Source organism: Carcharhinus amblyrhynchos, chromosome 2 (genome assembly GCF_965287045.1).
Source record: "Carcharhinus amblyrhynchos chromosome 2, sCarAmb.v2.hapA, whole genome shotgun sequence".
Classification (NCBI taxonomy): Eukaryota; Metazoa; Chordata; class Chondrichthyes; order Carcharhiniformes; family Carcharhinidae; genus Carcharhinus; species Carcharhinus amblyrhynchos.
Window position 1 is genome coordinate 18,726,843 of NC_137325.1, and position 19,697 is coordinate 18,746,539.

The 19,697-nt window shown below is 44.3% G+C and overlaps 1 protein-coding gene across 1 annotated transcript in view; it reads left to right on the top strand.

The window, feature by feature from the left end:
* Positions 1-15,045: 15,045 nt before the first annotated feature.
* Positions 15,046-19,697, top strand: part of cep72 (centrosomal protein 72) — a 144,845-nt gene continuing 140,193 nt past the window's right edge. Inside the window, exon 1 of the mRNA XM_080203009.1 lies at positions 15,046-15,109. Coding sequence (XP_080059135.1) covers positions 15,046-15,109 — 64 coding nt within the window. The remainder of the gene's footprint in view (positions 15,110-19,697) is intronic.

Sequence of the window (19,697 nt, forward strand, 5' to 3'; positions counted from 1 at the left end):
GCGTGACTCATGTCCAATTTGGAAAATATCTGACCCCCAGCCAGCTTCTCATACAAGTCTACTATGTGTGGCACAGGGTATCTGTATAAGCAGGGAGCTCTGTTGACCATCAATTTATAATCCCCACAGAGACAAGCCAAATTGTCAGGTTTCAAAACTGGGACTGCCGACGCGACCCATGCCGCAAGTTGTACTGGGCATGTAATGCCAAGTTCCATTCCAACTTGGCCTCTACTTTTCCACATAGGGGGCCAGCCGTGCCTTGACGTAATGAAGTCAGGCTTTTGGGTCCACAATGGATTGTGGCTCTAGTGCCTCTAATCTTCCTGGGGCCTTCGTGGAACATTTCAGGATTCTTCCCAATGACTTTGTAATAAATTGCCAACACCCATTTTAAAAATCTGTTGCCAATTCAAGTGGATTTTCTGTAGTCAGTCCCTTCCCAAAAGTCTGGGCCCCAGCCACTGTGCTATTATTCAGGTTGTCTGTTGCCCATGCGTAACTGGGGTTACATTGGTCCCAACAATACGAATGGGCCCCCCAGTGTATGTGACCATTCATTTAGTGTCCAGCAGGCTTAAAGGCAAGATACCCAATCAGAGTTGTCTGAAAGGATTGCTCCCCATTAGTAGATACAGCGGCTCCTGTGTCTCTCTTCATGTCTAAGGGTTGGCCTTTCACCTGGAGTTTAATCTGGATTGGATCCACTTTGGGTGCGGCGATGCAGTTCAGCTGCATCACTTCCTATTCTCGGGCTAGTTTATTTGGAAAACCCTGTCCTGAGGTGGCTTTGCCCTTCAACCTTGTCAGGACTAGTTTTGCCTGTTTTGGTAGCCTTGCATGGGTGGAACCCATGACTATAAGTGCAACATTGATGTGCTCTCACCTCACTGTATTGTGGTGAGGCTTCACACCTAATTCTGGATTCATGCGACCAATGGTCTTTTAGATTATATATCGTAGAATCCTACAGTACAGGAGGCCATTTGGCCCATTGAGTTTACACTGACCACAATCCCAACCAAGACCTATCCCCATAACCCCATGCTTTTATCCCCGCTTGTCCCCTGACGCTGAGTGGCAATTTAGCATGGCCATTCCATCTAATCCGTACATCTTTGGAGCGTGGGAGGAGCAGGCAGTTCTGGGAACAGGAGGATCAGGGGAATCATAGATATCCTAGAATCCCACAGTGCAGAAGGAGGCCATTTGGCCCATCATGTCTGCACCAACCACAATCCCATCCAGGCCCTATTCTCGTAACCTTACATATTTGCCCTGCTGATCCCCTGACACTAAGAGGCAATTTAGCAAGGTCAAGCCACCTAATGCCCACATCTTTGGATTGTGGGAGAAAACTGGAGCACCCAAAGGAAACCCATGCAGACACAGGGAGAATGTGCAAACTCCACACAGACAGTGACCCAAGCCGGGAATCAAACCCAGGTCCCTGGCGCTGTGAGGCAGTGGCGTTAACCACTGTCCCACAGCAAATGGGTGATGCGAGCATTATCCACTGGGGACTTGGTTCTGTGATATGGGGGTCACCGAAGGCTGAGGACAGTACCGTCTATGGACCCCTGAAGCACCTGGGCCCCTTTATCCACTGGGAGAGAGGCAGCTCCATGGTTTTCTTGAGGTCAGGAGTTGGTTCAGTAGCTTCCTTTGGGTTGCAGTATTATTAATTGCACAAACTAAATGATCCTTTAACCATTCAAAGTGTGAACCCACATTCAAAGCATTGCACCAATTTCTGCAATTTCATCAAGAGTTCAGTGATTGCTTCCTCAGGAAATTGATTTGTCACATTAAAACAGTATTGTTGCAATACAACAGACAGTTTAGGATGGTAGTGATCTGATATAATATTTACCAATGCAACAAAAAATTTTGAATCGGGACTACCAGATAGGTTAAACCTTTTTTGATGCTGAAAATTGGGGCCCCACAAGCAGTCAGGAGGTTGCATTTTTGCCAGGTAACCTCTACTATCCCTTTTGCCTGGAAGAAATATCTCATTCTCTTGGTGTACTGGGCTAATCCTCCACCCCTGCACCAGACAGCAGTGAGTAGACAGTCAATAAGCAAGAGGGACGTGAATGGAGGGGGGGGGGGGTGGGCATCAGTTAGCACTGGGAATTCAGTGTGCAGGAGAGTCAAGGAGTGGGAGAGGCAGCAAGATGGACAGTCAGGGAGGGGGGCGGTGAGCGAGAAGGTCAATGAACAGGACTGTCAGCAAGTGAAAGGGCCAGCAAATGGGAGGACCAGGGAGCAGGAGGGTCAGTGAGCAGGAGGACTCAGCGAGCAAGCAGTTCTGGGAACTGGAGGATCAGGGAAATCATATCCTAGAATCCCACAGTGCAGAAGGAGGCCATTCGGCCCACACATCTGCATCAACCTCAATCCCATCCAGGGCCTATTCCCGTAACCCCACATATTACCCTGCGAATCCCCTGACACTAAGCAAGGTCAATCCACCTAACCCACACATCTTTGGACTGTGGGAGGAAACCAGAGTACCCGGAGGAAATCCACGCAGACACAGGGAGAATGTACAAACTCCACACAGACAGTGATCCAAGAGCAGAATTGAATCTGTGTCGCTGACACTATGAGGCAGCAGTGCTAACCACTGTGCTACCGTGCTGCCCTGGAGCGTCAGGTAGTACAATGATTAGTGGGCAGGAGAGAGGTGGCGAATGGGAGGGTAGGCCACAGGGAAGGTTGGGGAGCATGAGGGTGGGTAAGCAGGAGTGCACCAAGCAGGAGGGTTAGCAAGCAGGAGGGTCAGTGGGTAAGAAGGTTGGCAAACAGTGGGATCTGGTGAGCATGGGAGATCGGCAGGTTGGGGGTGTTGGCATGCCACGAGGTCAGCAAATTGGAAGGGTTGGCAAGTGCGGTGGGGGGCGGGGGGGAGCGGTCAGAGAATGGATGGGTAAGCAACTCATGGCCATTTCGTCAGATGTTGCTTCCTTGTGCTCAGCAAGCGTCCCAGTTGTGTTTGGCAGCTTTGCCCCTTTCTTGTATGAACCCAAGATGCCAAGAGGGTGACAACGCCCTGCATTGCCCACTCTTCCCACAACCTTCAATGATCCGATGGCACCTCTGTGCCAGTGTCTCAGTCCCATTCTGTGCCATCGATCCTGTCATGGGGCCCACCTAACCTCCTGGGCCAGTCATAACAGGGTCCACGCTGTGTGCCCACCTCTATTCCTCTGGTCTTCCCCAGTCAAGTTTTTTAATTGAATTCAAATTTCTCCATCTGCCGCGGTAGGATTCAAATCCATGTCCACCAGAGAATTACCCTGGGACTGTGGATTACTAGTCCAGTAACAATACCAGTAGGCCACCATCTCCTCTCTTCCCCAGTCAGGTTGGCAGTATATAAGTGCCAGTCAGAAGCAGAATAGGCCCCATAATGAGCTCTCAGTGGGCTCCTTGACATTCTTAATTGTTGTCGTTCATGGATTCGGTGGATTCTTGGAGTCAGCCCACCCCTGCCCTGGTAAAATTCACCAGTGCCAGGAGACTGGCATGCCAGCTACTGCTGGCATTTTCATCCTCCACAGCCTCCTCTGTTTGAAACCCCGCAGGACCTAAAAATTCAACCTACTGTACCCATCTCAGCCAAAGGATCTGGAATTTCCTCCAGAAACATCTCCACCCATTACCTCCCTTATCCTCTTTAGGACCATCATCAAAATCAATCCCTGACACCAGAAATTCACTTAATTGTCAGCCTTGGCGAATTAGCTGTCTTGCCCTCATGTTTTTGCATGCAGCTCATTGGGAGATCTGCAGTATGTCTTTGGCAATGCCCTGGAAAGATCCAGAGTGAAGAGGTTGAGGGGTTAATGCATGGCCACCAGGGAGCAGAGGAGGTTTCTGACATCCATTTCCACATGGCGTGACAATCTCAAAGTGCCGATACCCTGCCTCTTTCGTGACGTCGAGGAAGCTGAACATCCCTCTGTCAACTCAGACCCATTCCTGTGGATCTCCCTCCCAATCCCATCACCTACAGTGGATTTTTTTTCCTATTATTCCTTCACGGGATATGGGTGTCACTGGCAAGGCCAGCGCTTGTTTCCTTTCCCCAATTGCTCTTGAACTGAATGGCTTGCTATGCCATCCCAGGATACAGTTACATGTCAACCACATTGCTGTGGCTCTAGAGTCACTTGTAGATCAGATTAGGTAAGGAAGGAGGATTTCCTTCCTCCAAGGACATTATTGAAGCAGTTAGTCTTTTCCAACAATCGATGATAACTTCATGGTCACCGTTACTGAAGCTAGCTTTATATTCCAGATTTTAATTCATTGAATTTAAATTCTATAAAGTGCTGTAGTGGGATTTAAACCCAGGTCCCTGGGTCTTAACTTGGGCCTCAGGATTACTAGTTTAGTCCAATTCACTTCCTGTCCTGGGCTAGAATTTTCCAGCTGTTCATATCCGATCTTCTGGTCCTGCTGACAGCATAACCCCACCCTGGGTTTCCCAGCGGCAGGGGTGCAGTCAATAGGAAATCTCTTTGACAATGGTGAGACCAAAAGGTGGATGGCGCACCACCTCTGCTATGAGAAACACGCTTCGGAGAGTCCAGAAAATTCCCCTCCCGCCAATGTTCTTGACACTTTGAAAGCCCCGAAAGTTGAAAGAAAGCTGTGCCCGCACAGAAAATCTCTGCTAGACATCAGCCAGAAAGAACTGAGGCACCAGTTGCAATAAATACTCTTTCATTCAGGTCCAAAGATGTGCAGGTTAGGTGGATTGGCCATGCTAAATCGCCCCTTACTGTCAGGCAGACTAGCTAGAATAAATGCATGGGGTTATGGGAATAGGGCCTGGGTGGGACTGTGGTCAGTGCAGATCTGATGGGCCAAATGGCCTCCTTCCACACTGTATTGTATGATTCCAGGTGGAAATAACAGATCTGTGACTCAAACTCACTTCTGTTTCGCTGGTCAGTTAACCGAGCCCTGGGATTGTGGAAGGCAAATTTAGAGTCAAGTTAAAAATAACTTGCAAAGATCTCATTAACGTGCAAGAATGTTTATAGCACCAATGAATACCCTCGACCTCCCACCTTCAGTAATTAAGATCTTGATTTGAGCAAGACATCCAATTGCACTTCTGTTAAATCCAGAAATGGTTGCCATGAAGCTGGTCCGTATTTCCAGCCAAAAAAAAATCAAACATTTTAAACGGTTTCCTCACCCACGCCCAAGCCACCCACTTTTGGGAGTTAAAATTTCCCCTTGCACATCTGATAGGGTAGCTCTTTCTCCGTACTGTACTGGAATGTTAGCCTAGATTATTCAAATCACTTGAGCTGAGCTGGAGGCAGCACAGTGGCATAGTGGTTCACACTGCTATGTCACAGCGCCACAGACTCAGGTTCAGTTCTGGCCTTAGGTCACTGTGTGTGCAGTTTGCACATTCCTCCAGTGTCTGTGTGGGTTTCCTCTCATAGTCCAAAAATGTGTGGGTTAGGTTGATTGGCTGTGCTAATTTGACTCTAACGTCAGGGGGATTAGCCGGGTAATTATGTGGGGTTACTGGAATAGGGCTTGGGTAGGATTGTGGTCGGTGCAGACTTGATGGGCCTCCTTCTGGACTGTAGGCATTCTGTGAATCATTCTATTCCGTGACAACCAACTACAGAGGCAGGGAAAGGTGGCCAGACAGAAAAAAGAACCAAAGCAAATGCACATGATAGGGTGGAAGGCAGGAGAGATTAACAAACAAGATGATGGAGCAAATAAAGAAACAATTGTTGGGTCCAGAGGAAGTAAGTTCCAATAGCAGAATCATTATCAACAAGTTTAGCCAAAGAAGTAGGAGGATATGTTCTGAAATTATTCAACTCATTGTTATGTTCAGAAGGGAGTAAAGTGCCTAATTGTAAAATGGGGCGTTATCCCTCAAACTTTCACTGTGCATCGTAAAAAAGCAATGGCACTGGAGCAAGGCGACTCCTTGTGAGCTATCCCCAGCATACCCTCTAACGCCACCTTTTACTCTCCTTCCATGCTCCTTGTTGCCATCAAACTTTTGAATGGATCTACCATATATTAAGCTGATCTTTCCCTTCACCCTATCTGTAACTGCAATACAATATTTTGCACCCTCTCCTTTCCTTCTCCCCTATGTACTCTATGAAAGGTATGTGTTGTCTATATAGCACACAAGAAACAATACTTTTCATTGTATCCCAATACATGTGGTGATAATAAATCAGATGAAATAATATCAATGTAGATGCTTGAGGTCAGAGTGCGAATGGGGTGTAGAATGAAATTGACAAATAACCAGAAGCTCAGGCTCACACCTGCGAACTGAACTGAGGTGTTCTGCAAAGCAAATTCCCAATCTGCATTTGCTTTCCAAAGTAGCCAAAGACTGCAGATACGGTATACTAAATTGAAAGATAATTTATTTGCGGAACACCTCCAAACAGTCCACAAGTGTGAGAGTGAACTTCTGGTTCCTGGTCTGTATTGAGCTAATTATTTTAAAGTGCTTTCACAGTTCTGAAACATTTGATCACTTTTGGGACAATGACATCTCAGCCATTACACAGGCTCTAATTCACTAACTTCACACTGAAGTTTTGATAAAGGGTCATTTGGGCTCGAAATATCAGTTCTTTTCTTACAGACGATGCCAGACTTACTGAGATTTTCCTGCATATTTTCTTTTTGGTTTCAGATTCCAGCATCCACAGTAATTGCTTTTATAACTACAAACTGTTGCCTGGCTCCAGTTTACCCTGGGAACTGATGGATCAAGTCTAAAGCTTATAATATTTAAGCATGAGTGCCTTCCTACAGAACTACAACCAAAGACATACCTCCCCAACGATTAAACATCTCTTTGTCATGATTCTGCTAAATAATGCCACATGCTACTTAACCACAAAGGTTTCGCTGCCAAGCCAGATCCTGGCCTCACGTGACATCTCTGGAGCATTGCAAATCAATAGATGTTACAAGATAACGATCAAAAGCAGAGGTGCTGGCTTGACTCTCCCTAGCCCAGAGGCATCCATTTCAGCATCCCGGCTCCCTGCCTAACTGAAGCCAGCAAGATATATAATGCATTGAATCTGAGCTTTTGTCCTAATCCTTTGTGTTTGTTACATTTGCACATAAAAACAGCAGGTATGGTAATATTTCTTTGTAACAAAATTACTGTTGCATGTCAAATTACTGTTATTAGGTAAAGAACAATTCCTTCAATTATTAAATGAGTTTATTCAAATCCTGACCCTGACTGTGTGCTGAATAGCTGATCTCAGTTTGGAGCAGCTGGAGAAACCACACCTGGCTTTTAGTGTCTCTGAATTTTGTACAGGACAATTACCTTAGGTTCAGGAGGATAATTACCCTAAGAGGCGGCACAGTCGTTAGCACTGCTGCCTCTCAGCACCAGGGATCCAAGTCTGATTCCCAGCTTGGATGGATCTGTGTGGATTTTGTACATTTTCCCCATGCCTGCATGGGTTTCCTGCTGGTGCTCCAGTTTTCTCCCACAGTCCAAAGATGTGCAGGTTAGGTGGATTGGCTATGCTGAATTGCCCCTTAGCATCAGGGGGACTAGCTTGGGTAAGTGCATGGAGTTATGTGGTAGGGTCTGGGCGCATTGTGGTCATTGCAAACACGATTGGCTGAATGACCTCCTTCTGCTCTGTAAGGATTTTACAATTCTGTCGGCTGATGTCTCTTTCAGAGATTATGATGGAGGGGCGGGTAGTAAGTGAGGAGCAGATTGAAATTAGGTGGGGAATTAAAGTGCTTGATAATACTTCCCAAGGGCATCACTTACCATTGGGCCCACCATTTAGCCCAGTCACTTTCAACATTGCTGCCTGCTTTGCAGCAACTCTCAATATTGGGGAAGATCCATAACTGGAGTTGTAATCATTTGAATGCAGCTCTCCGAATATCTCACTTGGGCATATCTTGTACCTACTCCCTGAAACAAACCTGTGGTGTAAGGTAGATAATTAAGGCATCAGCAGGAAAGAATTTAACTCCTTGCACAATCTCAAAGTCCTAAAGTGCGCTATTAAAACAAGGGAAGATTGCAACCTATTCACAAGCACCACAATAACACAAATAGTTGTTTTGTGATGTTGACTGAGGGGTAAATATTGATTGGGGCATTAGGAAGAACATTTTGCTTGTCGTTAAATAGTGCCGGGGGATCTTTAATGATCATCTGAGCGGCGTACAGGAATTTGGTTTAACGTTCCATTCAAAAGCTGCTGTTGCACTCCCTCAGTATTGTAGCAACAACCTAGATTGTGTGCTCCATTCGCTGTATTGTGTCTTTGACTCAGAGATTAATGTGCCACATCTATATCGCAACTAACACTTACAAGAACAAGATCCTATCAACAAGAAATACTGAACGATTAGGGGGTAAAGGAGTTATCCATGTGTTTTTGTTCAGCATGGACCTTTGTGCTAACTATATCATTCTGTAAGATTAAATAGGTGGTTTCCCACAGCATCTTAACCTGAAGACACACGTCTGGTTCGAAGCTAGACAGTTCTGGTTTAGGAGTGGGCACCGAATAACCAGACAATGAGCAACTAGATGCTGGTTTATTGTTGCTGCGATTAACATAGTGCAACATAAACAGGCCAAATTAGCAACTGATATAAACGTGAGCAGTTGCGTGATGTTTCTGAAAAATATCGTTTAAACTCACCTTTGAGATAAAATGCAGTGTCAGCTGTGCACGTTTAACTGATTTAAGTACGTAGCGATAATTAAGGATGAGGGTGAAGTCAGCATATCTTAATTCAAAGATACTTCCATTGCAGTGAGCACTTTCATCCCAAAGTCGCTTAAGGAATTTTCTCTATGTTCTTTGTGAAAAAAATATATTCTGATACCAATTTACTTTTAACTCATGACCCGATTTCTAATCCTGCTGTTTAATTTCAAGTGGGTGCAATAACACAAGATATTGACAAGGAGGCTGCTTTAAATCACAGTGATTTATTCAAACAAAAAGGTAAAATTATATACAAGCGACTACGTTTCCAGCTCTTTACTCCTTGGCTCGCCCCGACCCATGCGTTTTCTTACCATTCGCTGAGTTTCGCATGTCCAAGGAATAGGTCCTTGGGTGGATCACATGATCAGCAAACAATCACCCCTAAAAGGGACCAAGGCTACCACAACGAGTTAACTCTTTCTGCACCCTAACAATCTTACGGTAACATTCCTGCTTTCGAGCTAGAAGCTGTGGGTTCAAGTCACACTTCAGGAATTCGTAGTGAAGGAAGTTATGTTTACAATGTCGTCAAATAGGTTGACCATCCAACAATGGTAAGAGGTACGAATGGGAGAGATTTCTAGTCAGCTGCTTGATGGAAAAAAAAATTGGACCCTCTACCATACTATATTACTCCAGGCTCCAATATGCATGTCAACGTGTATTTTGCCAAGGCGTTCCAGACTCATTGGTGGCCCCGTTTAGTTGGTTTGGATAGATTAGTTCCAATAGTATGGTGTTCAATCCCCATTCTGGCTGGGGTGGATTTGGGTTCTGACTCCTTGTTCTACTCATGGTAGAGATTGTAGTGCTGTGGGTAATATCTGTCTTTGAGCAGGTAATTGCAGGTGAAGAACAACCTTATGTCTATAAGGTCAAATCTACTGAACTACTATTGAACAACCTCCTTCAAATTATTTGTTTTAGTCATTTCCTCATTCCATCAAAATTAGTTTGATTGTCTTCAGGTGTAAGGCACTTCTGAGTCTCAGGCAAAAATCTCTGGTCACCTTGTATTGACTGATCTACGCTGATCCTGCAATCTTAAAATTCTCATTCACAATTTCAAAGTCATTCATGGAATGATCTTGCCCTCTGTCTAACATACTCCAACCTTCCATCTCTAGGAAATTTCTATATTTCAATGCCTGCCTCTTGCACATTTCAATTTTGAATTTTGAGCTGCCTAATTCCAAAACACTGGAACTACGTCTCTAAATCTCTCCACTTCTCTCTCTTTATCCCTTTGGGTTTCTTTAAAAGTCACTTCTTTGCACAAATTGTTTTATCAGCTTCCTTATGTGGCTTGATGTCAAATTTTGTTAATTTGTTCTGTGAAATGCCTGGGGATTTTTAGTTCAGTAAAGACACTATACAATATACTGACACTATATTAGGTGGTATAGTGCAAGTTCTTCCCATGCCTGTGTGGGTTTCCTCTGGGTGCTCTGGTTTCTTCCCACAATCTGAAAGATGTGCTGGTTAGTTGCATTGACCCAAATAGGTGTTGGACTGTAGCAACTAGGGGAATTTCACAGTAACTTCATTGCTGTGTTAATGTAAGCCTTACTTGTGACTAATAATAAATACACTTAAAACAGTGGTTAGCACTGCTGCCTCACAGTGTCAGGGACTTGAGCTCCATTCTGGCCTTGGATGACCATGTGGAGTTCGCACATCCTCCCCATGTCTGTGTGTGGGTTTCCTCTAAGTGATCCAGTTTCCTCCCACACTCCAAGATGTGCGGGTTTGGATTGGCTATGTTAAATTGTCCCTTAGTGTAAGTTAGGGGGATAAGTGGAGTAAATACTTCTGTTACGGGGATAGGGTGGGATGCTCTCGGAGTCAGTGCAGACTCAGTGAGCCGAATTACTTCCTTCTGCATTGTAGGGATTCTATATATAAATGCAATTAGTTGATCCCTGGAGTAAGGTGGCTTTCATACCTAATGTACGTTAGATCAAGATGAGCACCAGCTTCTGGTTTACAGATACTACAGGTGCTGGAAATCTGAAATAAAAAATGCTGGAAATATTCAGTAGGTTGTTGGGCAGTATCTGCGGAGGAAAGAAAAACTGAGTTAACTTTTCAATTTAATGAATTTTTTTTGGAAACATAAAATTATTTTGATTAATACTTGTTTATGAATTTATTACTGGCTCATTATCTGTTGCAGAACATATAGATTAATGACTTTTTTTTAGCAAGGAGGAAATAAAATGACACAGGAAGTTTCAATGGGCAGGGCATAAGATCTTGCACCTGTATCAGGTATAGACAAGGGAGATCATTTGATGCTTACCTGTATTATTCAAATTCTTCTATGTAGTTATCTTTGCAGGAATATCAAAGAATCTCCATGACTCATATTTAAACTTTAATATCAAATTGCACCTAATTTATACAGATAATAGTAGATGTTAACACATTTTGACGGGAATTTAGGCCAAAACAGGAAAGAGGAAAAAATACTGAAGCAACATTAAGTAACGAGGAAAGAAAACACTTGCAATTATACACCACCTTCCATGACCGCAAAACATTCCAAAGCAACTCAGTCAATTAAGTACTTTTGAAGTCATGTCATTGCCTCATTTCCTACATTGCAACAGATAACTTGCCCACAGCAAATTCCTGCAAATAGCAGTGAGGTAAATGAACATAATATCTGCTTTTTTTCTTTGTGAAGTTAGTAAATATTGGCTAGGATATCAGGAGAACTCCTTCCTTCTCTTCAGTAGTGCAATGGTCTCTTTCATGTCCACCTAAGGAGATGGACGGGACAATGCTTTCATGTCTTCCCTAAGAGAATGCAACACCCTCTCAGTACTGCATTAGTATGTTGGCCTGAATGTGTGTTCATGTCTCTGGAGTGTGGGGATTGAATGCATTGAGCTCTTGAAGGGTGTTGTGAGTGCGACTACTGAGGCAAGGCAGAAAAACTGACGGCCTATAGCCACGGGCCTGACTATCACCCCCAGGGCCTTCAAATTGTGGGATGTAAATACTACTACTGTCTATGAGAGAATACGTTCCATCAGAACAAAATAACTATAATATGCATTGTGCCAATCTCTTACTGATCAACTGATAGACTCAAATCCTGATATTCTGGAAGAGGAGGGTGATCTTTTCATGTTCAGAATTTGAGTCTTGCCATGATTGAGATGAAGAGCATTGTCCTACTCCTAGAACAAAAAGTGCTGGAAGATCTCAGCAGGCCTGACAGCATCTGTGGAGACTCTCCAGGGATGCTGTCAGACCTGCTGAGATTTTGTTTTGGGTCCCAGCATCCGCGGTATTTTGTTTTTATCTTCCTGTCCTTCTCTTATCATTTCTCTCCAGACTTCATCATTTTGAATTCCCTTTCCCATTCAATCAGGGTTGGGGAGGGATTGTGGTTTATTCACAAATGCAGGTCGGATGCTGAGGTCCTAGAGCAATGCAATACCTGATAACACAAGTGGATGTTTTATCTCCCAGTCGGCGTCCTTTGAGGCAAGGATGTATTACATCGCAAAACATTCATTGGATTTTAAGCTACATTTGGGGATAAATCCATCAAAACGAAACGCTGACTACTCAATAATACAAGCCTTGGATTTAACCGCTCACATACTGGGGCAAAATAATATTGCCTTGGAGATGCGAAATCTTATGAAATTGTCTGCCCACATTGCGTTGGTGAATATCGAAGGAGAACTTACCTTTTTAGATTGTGTCATTCATGAACACAGGGTGTGGAAGATAGCTGTATACACACTGGCTGCTGTTTTACCTGTAGTATATGGCAGTGACTTCAAAAAATACTTAATTGGCTGTAAGTCACTCCTAGGTTTGTGGCAGACGCAATTTTTGTTTTCAAATGAAGTATATAATCGCTACTATATTAATCGCCTGATATTCAGTTGATCTTTCTCTAAGGGGTGGCACAGTGGTTAGCGCTGCTGCCTCATAGTGCCAGGGACCCGGGTTCGATTCGCCAGCTTGAGTCATTGTCTTTGTGGAGTCTGCACGTTCTCCCCGTGTCTGCATGGGTTTCCTCCTCCAATCCGAAAGAAGTGCTGATTAGGTGCAGTGGCTATGCTAAATTCTCCGTAAGAACAGGCGCCCGGGTGTGACGACTAGGGGATTTTCAGAGTAACATCATTGCAGTGTTAGTGTAAGCCTACTTGTGACAATAATCAATAAACTTTAAACTTAGCTAATGACTGTAACACCTCTGCACCCTCTCCTTTCCTTTCCCCCTATGTACTCTATGAACGGTCTGCACAGCGCCAAGAATTAATACTTCTCACTGTATCCTAATACATGTGACAATAATGAATCAAATCTAAGCAAATGGATTCGGTAAATTTGAATAATCTGTCCATACATTATTAAAGACCCTGCGAAATCCCCAAAGCTTTGTTTTACTGAGCCCTCTCTCAGCGGTTTATTGATACCGGTCTACGGATACTGCTTATATTAACTCTCTGTAAGGTCTACAGTTTCTGCAGTGTTTCCCGCTCCTTGCCGGCTTTTTAAGCGCCTCGTCCCAACCGTCCATGAACAAACTGATGACAAGACAACCAGCTCAGCTTCCGCCCCCACATAGGGACGAATGTTGCGTCTTGGGGTTCCTGAGCGACACTGAGAGCTGCGTAAGTACCTGGGTGCCTGCGAGACAAGATAGGAAGCGCCGCATCTTCTTTCTGTAGCTCACAATCGACTTTCTGTCGGGTCAAACCGACAAGGAAAGCAAAGCAAACGAATCAATTCTGGTACACGCGAATTCAACACGGGGTGCGCCCATAAATTGCAAAGAGCAATGCCTATTTTAAAATTAATTTGCATCTGTTCTTTGGCTTCTCATTAACCCCCAAGTTTGGGGCATCGTATAAATGTCAATGAGTTTTAATGGCAGGAGTTTTGTTGACTGGAGAATATGATTTCACAATAAGTGATTCCTTAAGACCATCACTGCAGTTGCTGCAACGATAACTTTTGTTGGAAAAATAAGATAGCATGGTGGCACTCTATCCACTAACAGTAATTCTCACTCTGTGTTCCCTCTCTCTGATGTGGAGATGCTGGCGTTGGACTGGAGTAAACACAGTAAGAAGTCTCACAACACCAGGTTAAAGTCCAACAGGTTTATTTGGTAGCAAAAGCCACTAGCTTTCGGAACGCTGCCCCTTCACCAGGTAAGAGTGTCCCTCTCTCTACCCAGCTACAGAAATACTCTGTGTCCCCTCTCTATCCATTTACAGTGATACTCTGTGTCTCCTCTCTATCCAGCTAAAGTAATTATGTGTTCCCTTTCTTTATCTAGCTAGGGCAGCACACTGGCCCAGTGGTTAGTACTGCTGCCTCACAGTGCCAGGGACTTGGGTTCGATTCTCAGCTTGGGTCACTGTCTCTGTGGAATTTGTATGTTCTCCCTGTGTCTGCATGGGTTTATTCCGGGTGCTCCAGTTTCCCCCCACAGTCCAAAGATGTGCTGGTTAGGTGGATTGACCATGGTAAATTGCTCCTTGCTGTCCCAAGATTTGGAAGTTAGGAGGATTAGCCATAGTAATTGTGCAGAGTTACTGAGGCAGGTTGGAGGGGTGGCTCAGTGTAAAGATGCTCTTTTGGAGAGTTGGTGCAGGCTTGATGGGCCAAATGGCCTCCTTCTGCACTCCAGGGATTCTGTTCTGTATTCTGTCATACAGTAACACCCTCCCCGTGTCCTCCCTCTCTATCAAGTTACTGTGTTTGCTCTCTCTATCCACCTACAGTAACTCTGTCCTGTCTTCTGTCTCTAACCAGTTACAATAATTTTCTGTATTCCTCTTATCCAGCTAAAACAATTCATTCTGTGCTCCCTCTCTGTATCCAGCTACAGTAATGCTCTGTGTGTGTTCCCTCTTTCTATCCAGTTACAGTGATGCTCTGTGTGTTCCCTCTATCCAGCTACAGTAATGGTCTGTGTTCCCTCTCTCTATCCAGCTACAGTAATGCTCTCTGTAATTTCTCTCTATATCGATACAGTAATGCTCTCTGTTCCCTCTCTATCCAGCTACAGTAATGCTCTGTGTTTCCACTCTGGAGATATTATCCATTCATATGTATGACTTTCCGCTCTATCCGGTTACACTAATACTGTGTTCCCGCTCTCTTCTCTCTCTCTCTCCAGTGGGCGGAGTTGCCCGGCCCGGCCCTGCCCCGCCCCCGAGCTCTGAGTGACAGGAGGGCAGTGCGCGTGCGCACTGAGCCGGGGTTTGAAAGGATGGCGCTGATGGTGACAGAGGAGTGGATCCGGCGGAGAGTGGAGCTGAAGGAGCAGCGGCTGGGTAAGGGCGGCGGAGCGTCAGCGCCCAGAGCCGGGAGCGGAGATAGTCACAGCCCCGGGTTCGAGTCCAGGCCTCTCCCAACTCCTCCTCCCCCCCCCCCCCCCCCCTGTTCAACCGCTGTGTGTTAGCTGGGAGCCACTGCCAGGCCCTGGCCCAGCACACCTGTCCTATTAGAGTGTGTATTGTCAATGGTTACCAGATATAACATCCTCCATCCAACATAGTCTCACAAATAGGCTTACATTAACACTGCAATGAAATTACTGAAAATCCCCTAGCCGCCACACTCCAGCGCCTGTTCGGATACACTGAGGGAGAATTTACCATGATCAGTGGACCTAACCAGCACGTCTTTGAACCATGGGAGGAAACTGGAGCACCTGGAAGAAACCCACAGGGAGAATGTGCAAACTCTGGATGGACAGTGACTCAAGCTGGGAGTCAAACCTGGGTCTCTGGTGGTGGGTGTGAGGCGGCAGTGCTAACCACTGTGCCACCATGCTCCAACTCTACCACTCCAAGCTCTGAAGATATTTTCGTTTATGTTGTATCTTTCAAGACCACCCAATATCTCAAAGGCTTCATGAGCAATGAAACACTTTTGAAGGGTAGTCAGTGGCACAGTGGTTAGCACTGCTGCCTCAGCACCAGGGACCCAGGTTTGATTCCCAGCTTGGATCACAGTCAATGCAGATTCGGGGAAAAAGAAACAAAAGTCTGAGGTCATGTACCAACGGACTCGAGAGCAGCTTTTTCTCTGCTGCTGTCAGACTTTTAAATGGATTTAGCTTCCATTAAGTTGATCTTTCTCTACACCCAAGGTACGACTGTAACACTACATTTTGCATTCTCTCGTTTCCTTCTTTATGAACAGTATGCTTTGTATAGCATGCAAGAAACAATACTTTTCACTATATGTTAATACATGCACAACAATAAATCAAATCAAAAGTCTGCATGTTCTCCATGTGTCTGTGTGGGTCTCCTCTGGGTCCCTCCCACAGTCCAAAAGATGTGCTGGTTAGGTGCATTGACCACGATAAATTCTCCCTCAGTGTATCTGAACAGGCACCGGAATGTGGTGACTGCAGGATTTTCACAGTAACTTCATTGCAGCGTTAATGTAAGCCTATTTGTGATACTAATAAATAAACTTAAAAGTGTTGCAATGCAAACAGCCAATTTGTGCACAGCCAGCTCCTACAAACTGCAATGTGATTGCACCCCAATAATCCATTTGTGTGATGTTGATTGAAGGATAAATATTAGTCAGGACTCTTGGGATAACTGGACGGCACAGTGTTTACCACAGTGCCAGAGTTCAATTCCGGCCTTGGGTGACTGAGGAACTTGCACATTCTCCCTGTATCTGCTTGGGTTTCTTTTGGGTGCTCTGGTTTCCTCCCACACTCCAAAGATGTGGAGAATAGGTTGATTGGCCATATTTAATTTCCCCTTAGTGTCAGGGAGACTAACAGGGTAAATACTTGGAGTTACAGGGATAGAGCCTGGGTAGGGTTGTTGTCAGCACCTAGTAGCCTCTTTGTGCACTGTAGGTATTCTATGAACTCTCAGCTCCCCTATGGAATAGCATGGTGAGATCCTTAAATCCACTTGAGAACAGATGGGTCCCTGATTTAATGTTTCAACTAAAAGATGTAATCTCTAACAATAGAGTGCTCACTTAATACTGCACTGGAATAGCCTTGATTTTTATTCATTTGTTCTGGAGATATGTAGATTATGTGGATTGGCCATGCTAGACTGTCCCTTAGATTTCTAAAATGTGCAGGTTAGGGAGATTAGCTATAGTAACTGTGGGGTTATGGAGATAGGGCAGTGGAGAGGGCCTAGGTAACATATTCTGTCAGAGAGTCGGTGCAAACCTGATGAGCCGAGTGAATTCTTTTTGTACTTTATGGATTCAATGTTTCTATGGAACTTGAATCTGAACCTTCATGACTCAGATGAGAGTGCTATTAATTGAGCCAGAGCTGACACTAGTGCACAACTAGGTTGGACTGCAGCAGGGAGAGTCCAAACATGTGAAATCTGCACCAGTTTGGAATTTTTGGTCTGTATATGAGATCATCTAAAGCTGTGGTTCTGCACGCCTGGAGGTGTGCATGGATGGCAATGTGTCTGCTGTCAGTTCCACAGGAATGAGTAATACACCCATGGTGTAGGTTGATGAAGAGGTGCAAATGTTGCAGGAGATGTATGCACGTGGGCTTGCATGTTGGCTAAATGGTCAACTAACTGTGCATACAATCTGACAGTTTCTGCAAATGCAATCACGGATGACAGACAGTGAGAGCAGATGTGATTAACACACTGTTATAGAATCATAGATTACCTACAGTGCAGAAGGAAGCCATTTGGTTCATTGTATCAGTGTTTCCGACAGAGCACCTTACAGTGCTTAGCATGGCTGCCTCACAGCGCCAGGTACACGGCTTCGATTCCTGGCTGGGTCACTGTATGGAGTCTGCACGTTCTCCGTGTCTCCGTGGGTTTCTTCCGGACGTTCCGGTATCCTTCCACAGTCCGACAGACGTGCTGGTTAGGTGCATTGGCCATGCTAAATTCTCCCCCAGTGTACCCGAACACGTGCAGGAGTGGGGGTTTTTTCACAGTAATTTCATGGCAGTGTTAATGTAAGCCTACTTGTGACACTAGTAAAATAAATTTTAACTTCAAACAAGTCCTATCCCCTGTAGGTTTGCAAGGTTCTTAAAATTACCTATCCTCTTTAAGATGCCCCTTAAAATCTACCTCTTTGTCAAAGCTTTTGGTCATCTATTCAAGTGTGTCCTTGTGTGGATTGGTGTAAAATTTTGTTCAACAGTGTTGTAAAGTGCCTGGGAATGTTTTATAATGTGAAAGTTTTCGTATAAACGCAAGTTGTTCTTGTAATAGTACCAGCATCATGATTCAGTGTCAGCTCTTATAGGGATATTGTATCCTCATTGCAGCAGCAGAACTGCAACTTGCGAATAGGAAGTGAGGCATCACACATTAACAATGCCTACACTTTAAAAAGTATTTGCGCTGCAAAGCGCTTTGAGATTTCACAAAGTTGTTAAAGATGCTATATAGATGCAGATTTTTTATTTATGTATGGTTAATGAGCAGTGGCTAATTTTGTCTGATGTACTGCTAATAGATACACCTATGTATGTCCCATGTGTTATTGCTGGATATTACACAAGAGTCATGTTTTATTGTGCAACATGGTGTGATTTCTGATCTCTTTCAGAGGTTGTCAGATAGTTAGGGTAAATCTGGTTTAAAAATTGTGGCAGCCAGCTATTAGAATGCCATTCCACAGTGATATTGGGAGCCAGTGCAGGTAATTAGTTGTGGGCGATCAAACCTGAAGTGCCAGTCTTAGCTCAGTGCTTGCACTTTTGCCTCGGAGTTATAAGTTTGAGTTCAGGTCCGGCTGCAGAAACCTGATTACAAAATCCAGGTTGGCTCCAAGGAATTGTCAGAGGTGCCCTAATATCAGATAAGGTGTTAAATCGAGGTCCTTACAATTGGACAAATAGACCCTAAGGCAACACTAGAAATATAGGAATGTTATCCTAACCCTGCCCAACATTTATCCTTCAACAAACATAATCATTAAGACCAGACTTCTGGTCATTATTACATTGCTGTGGGTAAACTTGGTTGCTGCGTTTTCCTATGTAACAATCACCACACTTCACAATGCTTAATTGGCTGTAAAACATTGTGGGACATTAAGGTTGCAAAAGTACCATATAAATTCAAACCTTTTTTCATCATAAATAATGGACAATATTTGCTTTTAGAAATTATTTCAATATTTAGTTCAGAAGCCAGTTAAATTAACAAAATGCTGGAATAGCTTTTATTCGCAATGTCAACACATGGTAGAATGGACAATTTTACTCTCGTAAAATCTCTTAATTCTGTGAAATAATTCTGGAGGAAATATCAATGTCCAATCCTTTAACAACTCCTCTTATAAGTTTCTTTATGTAAAGAAAATGGTTAAAGGAAATGATTAAGGCATGAGAGATGTTCTGTGACGTAAGTTGCAGTTTGGCATTCTAAGCCCTATATATGATAAAGCAAGTTACTGCGAATGCTGGAATCTGAAATAAAAACAGAAAATGATTGACAACTCACAGCAAGTCTGACAGCATCTGTGGAGAGAACAGATTTAATGTTTCAAGTCTGGAAGACTCATTGTCAGAGCTAAAGAGAACTGGAAATAGGATTAAATTAATACTGCTGTGGGGGATGGGGTAGAGCATTAGGGGCTGGATATAGGGCCATTGACAAAGATGTCATGGACAAAAAGACCCAAAGGGAATGTAAGTGGTGGTGATCATGGCCAAGAAAGGTGCTGGTAATGACATCTTAAGAGATCAGAATATATTAATGGCAGAACAAAGGTAAGCAGTGTGACAAAGAACAATCTGGAACAGGTAACAGATGGCCCCAGTGGTGTGGGGTTGGGGAAGGGGAGACGCACTGCGAACAAACTCTCTTCCGCTTCTTCCAGCAGGAAAAAAATACCCATTCTGCCACCACCTATAGCAGGAAAAGTGTTCTT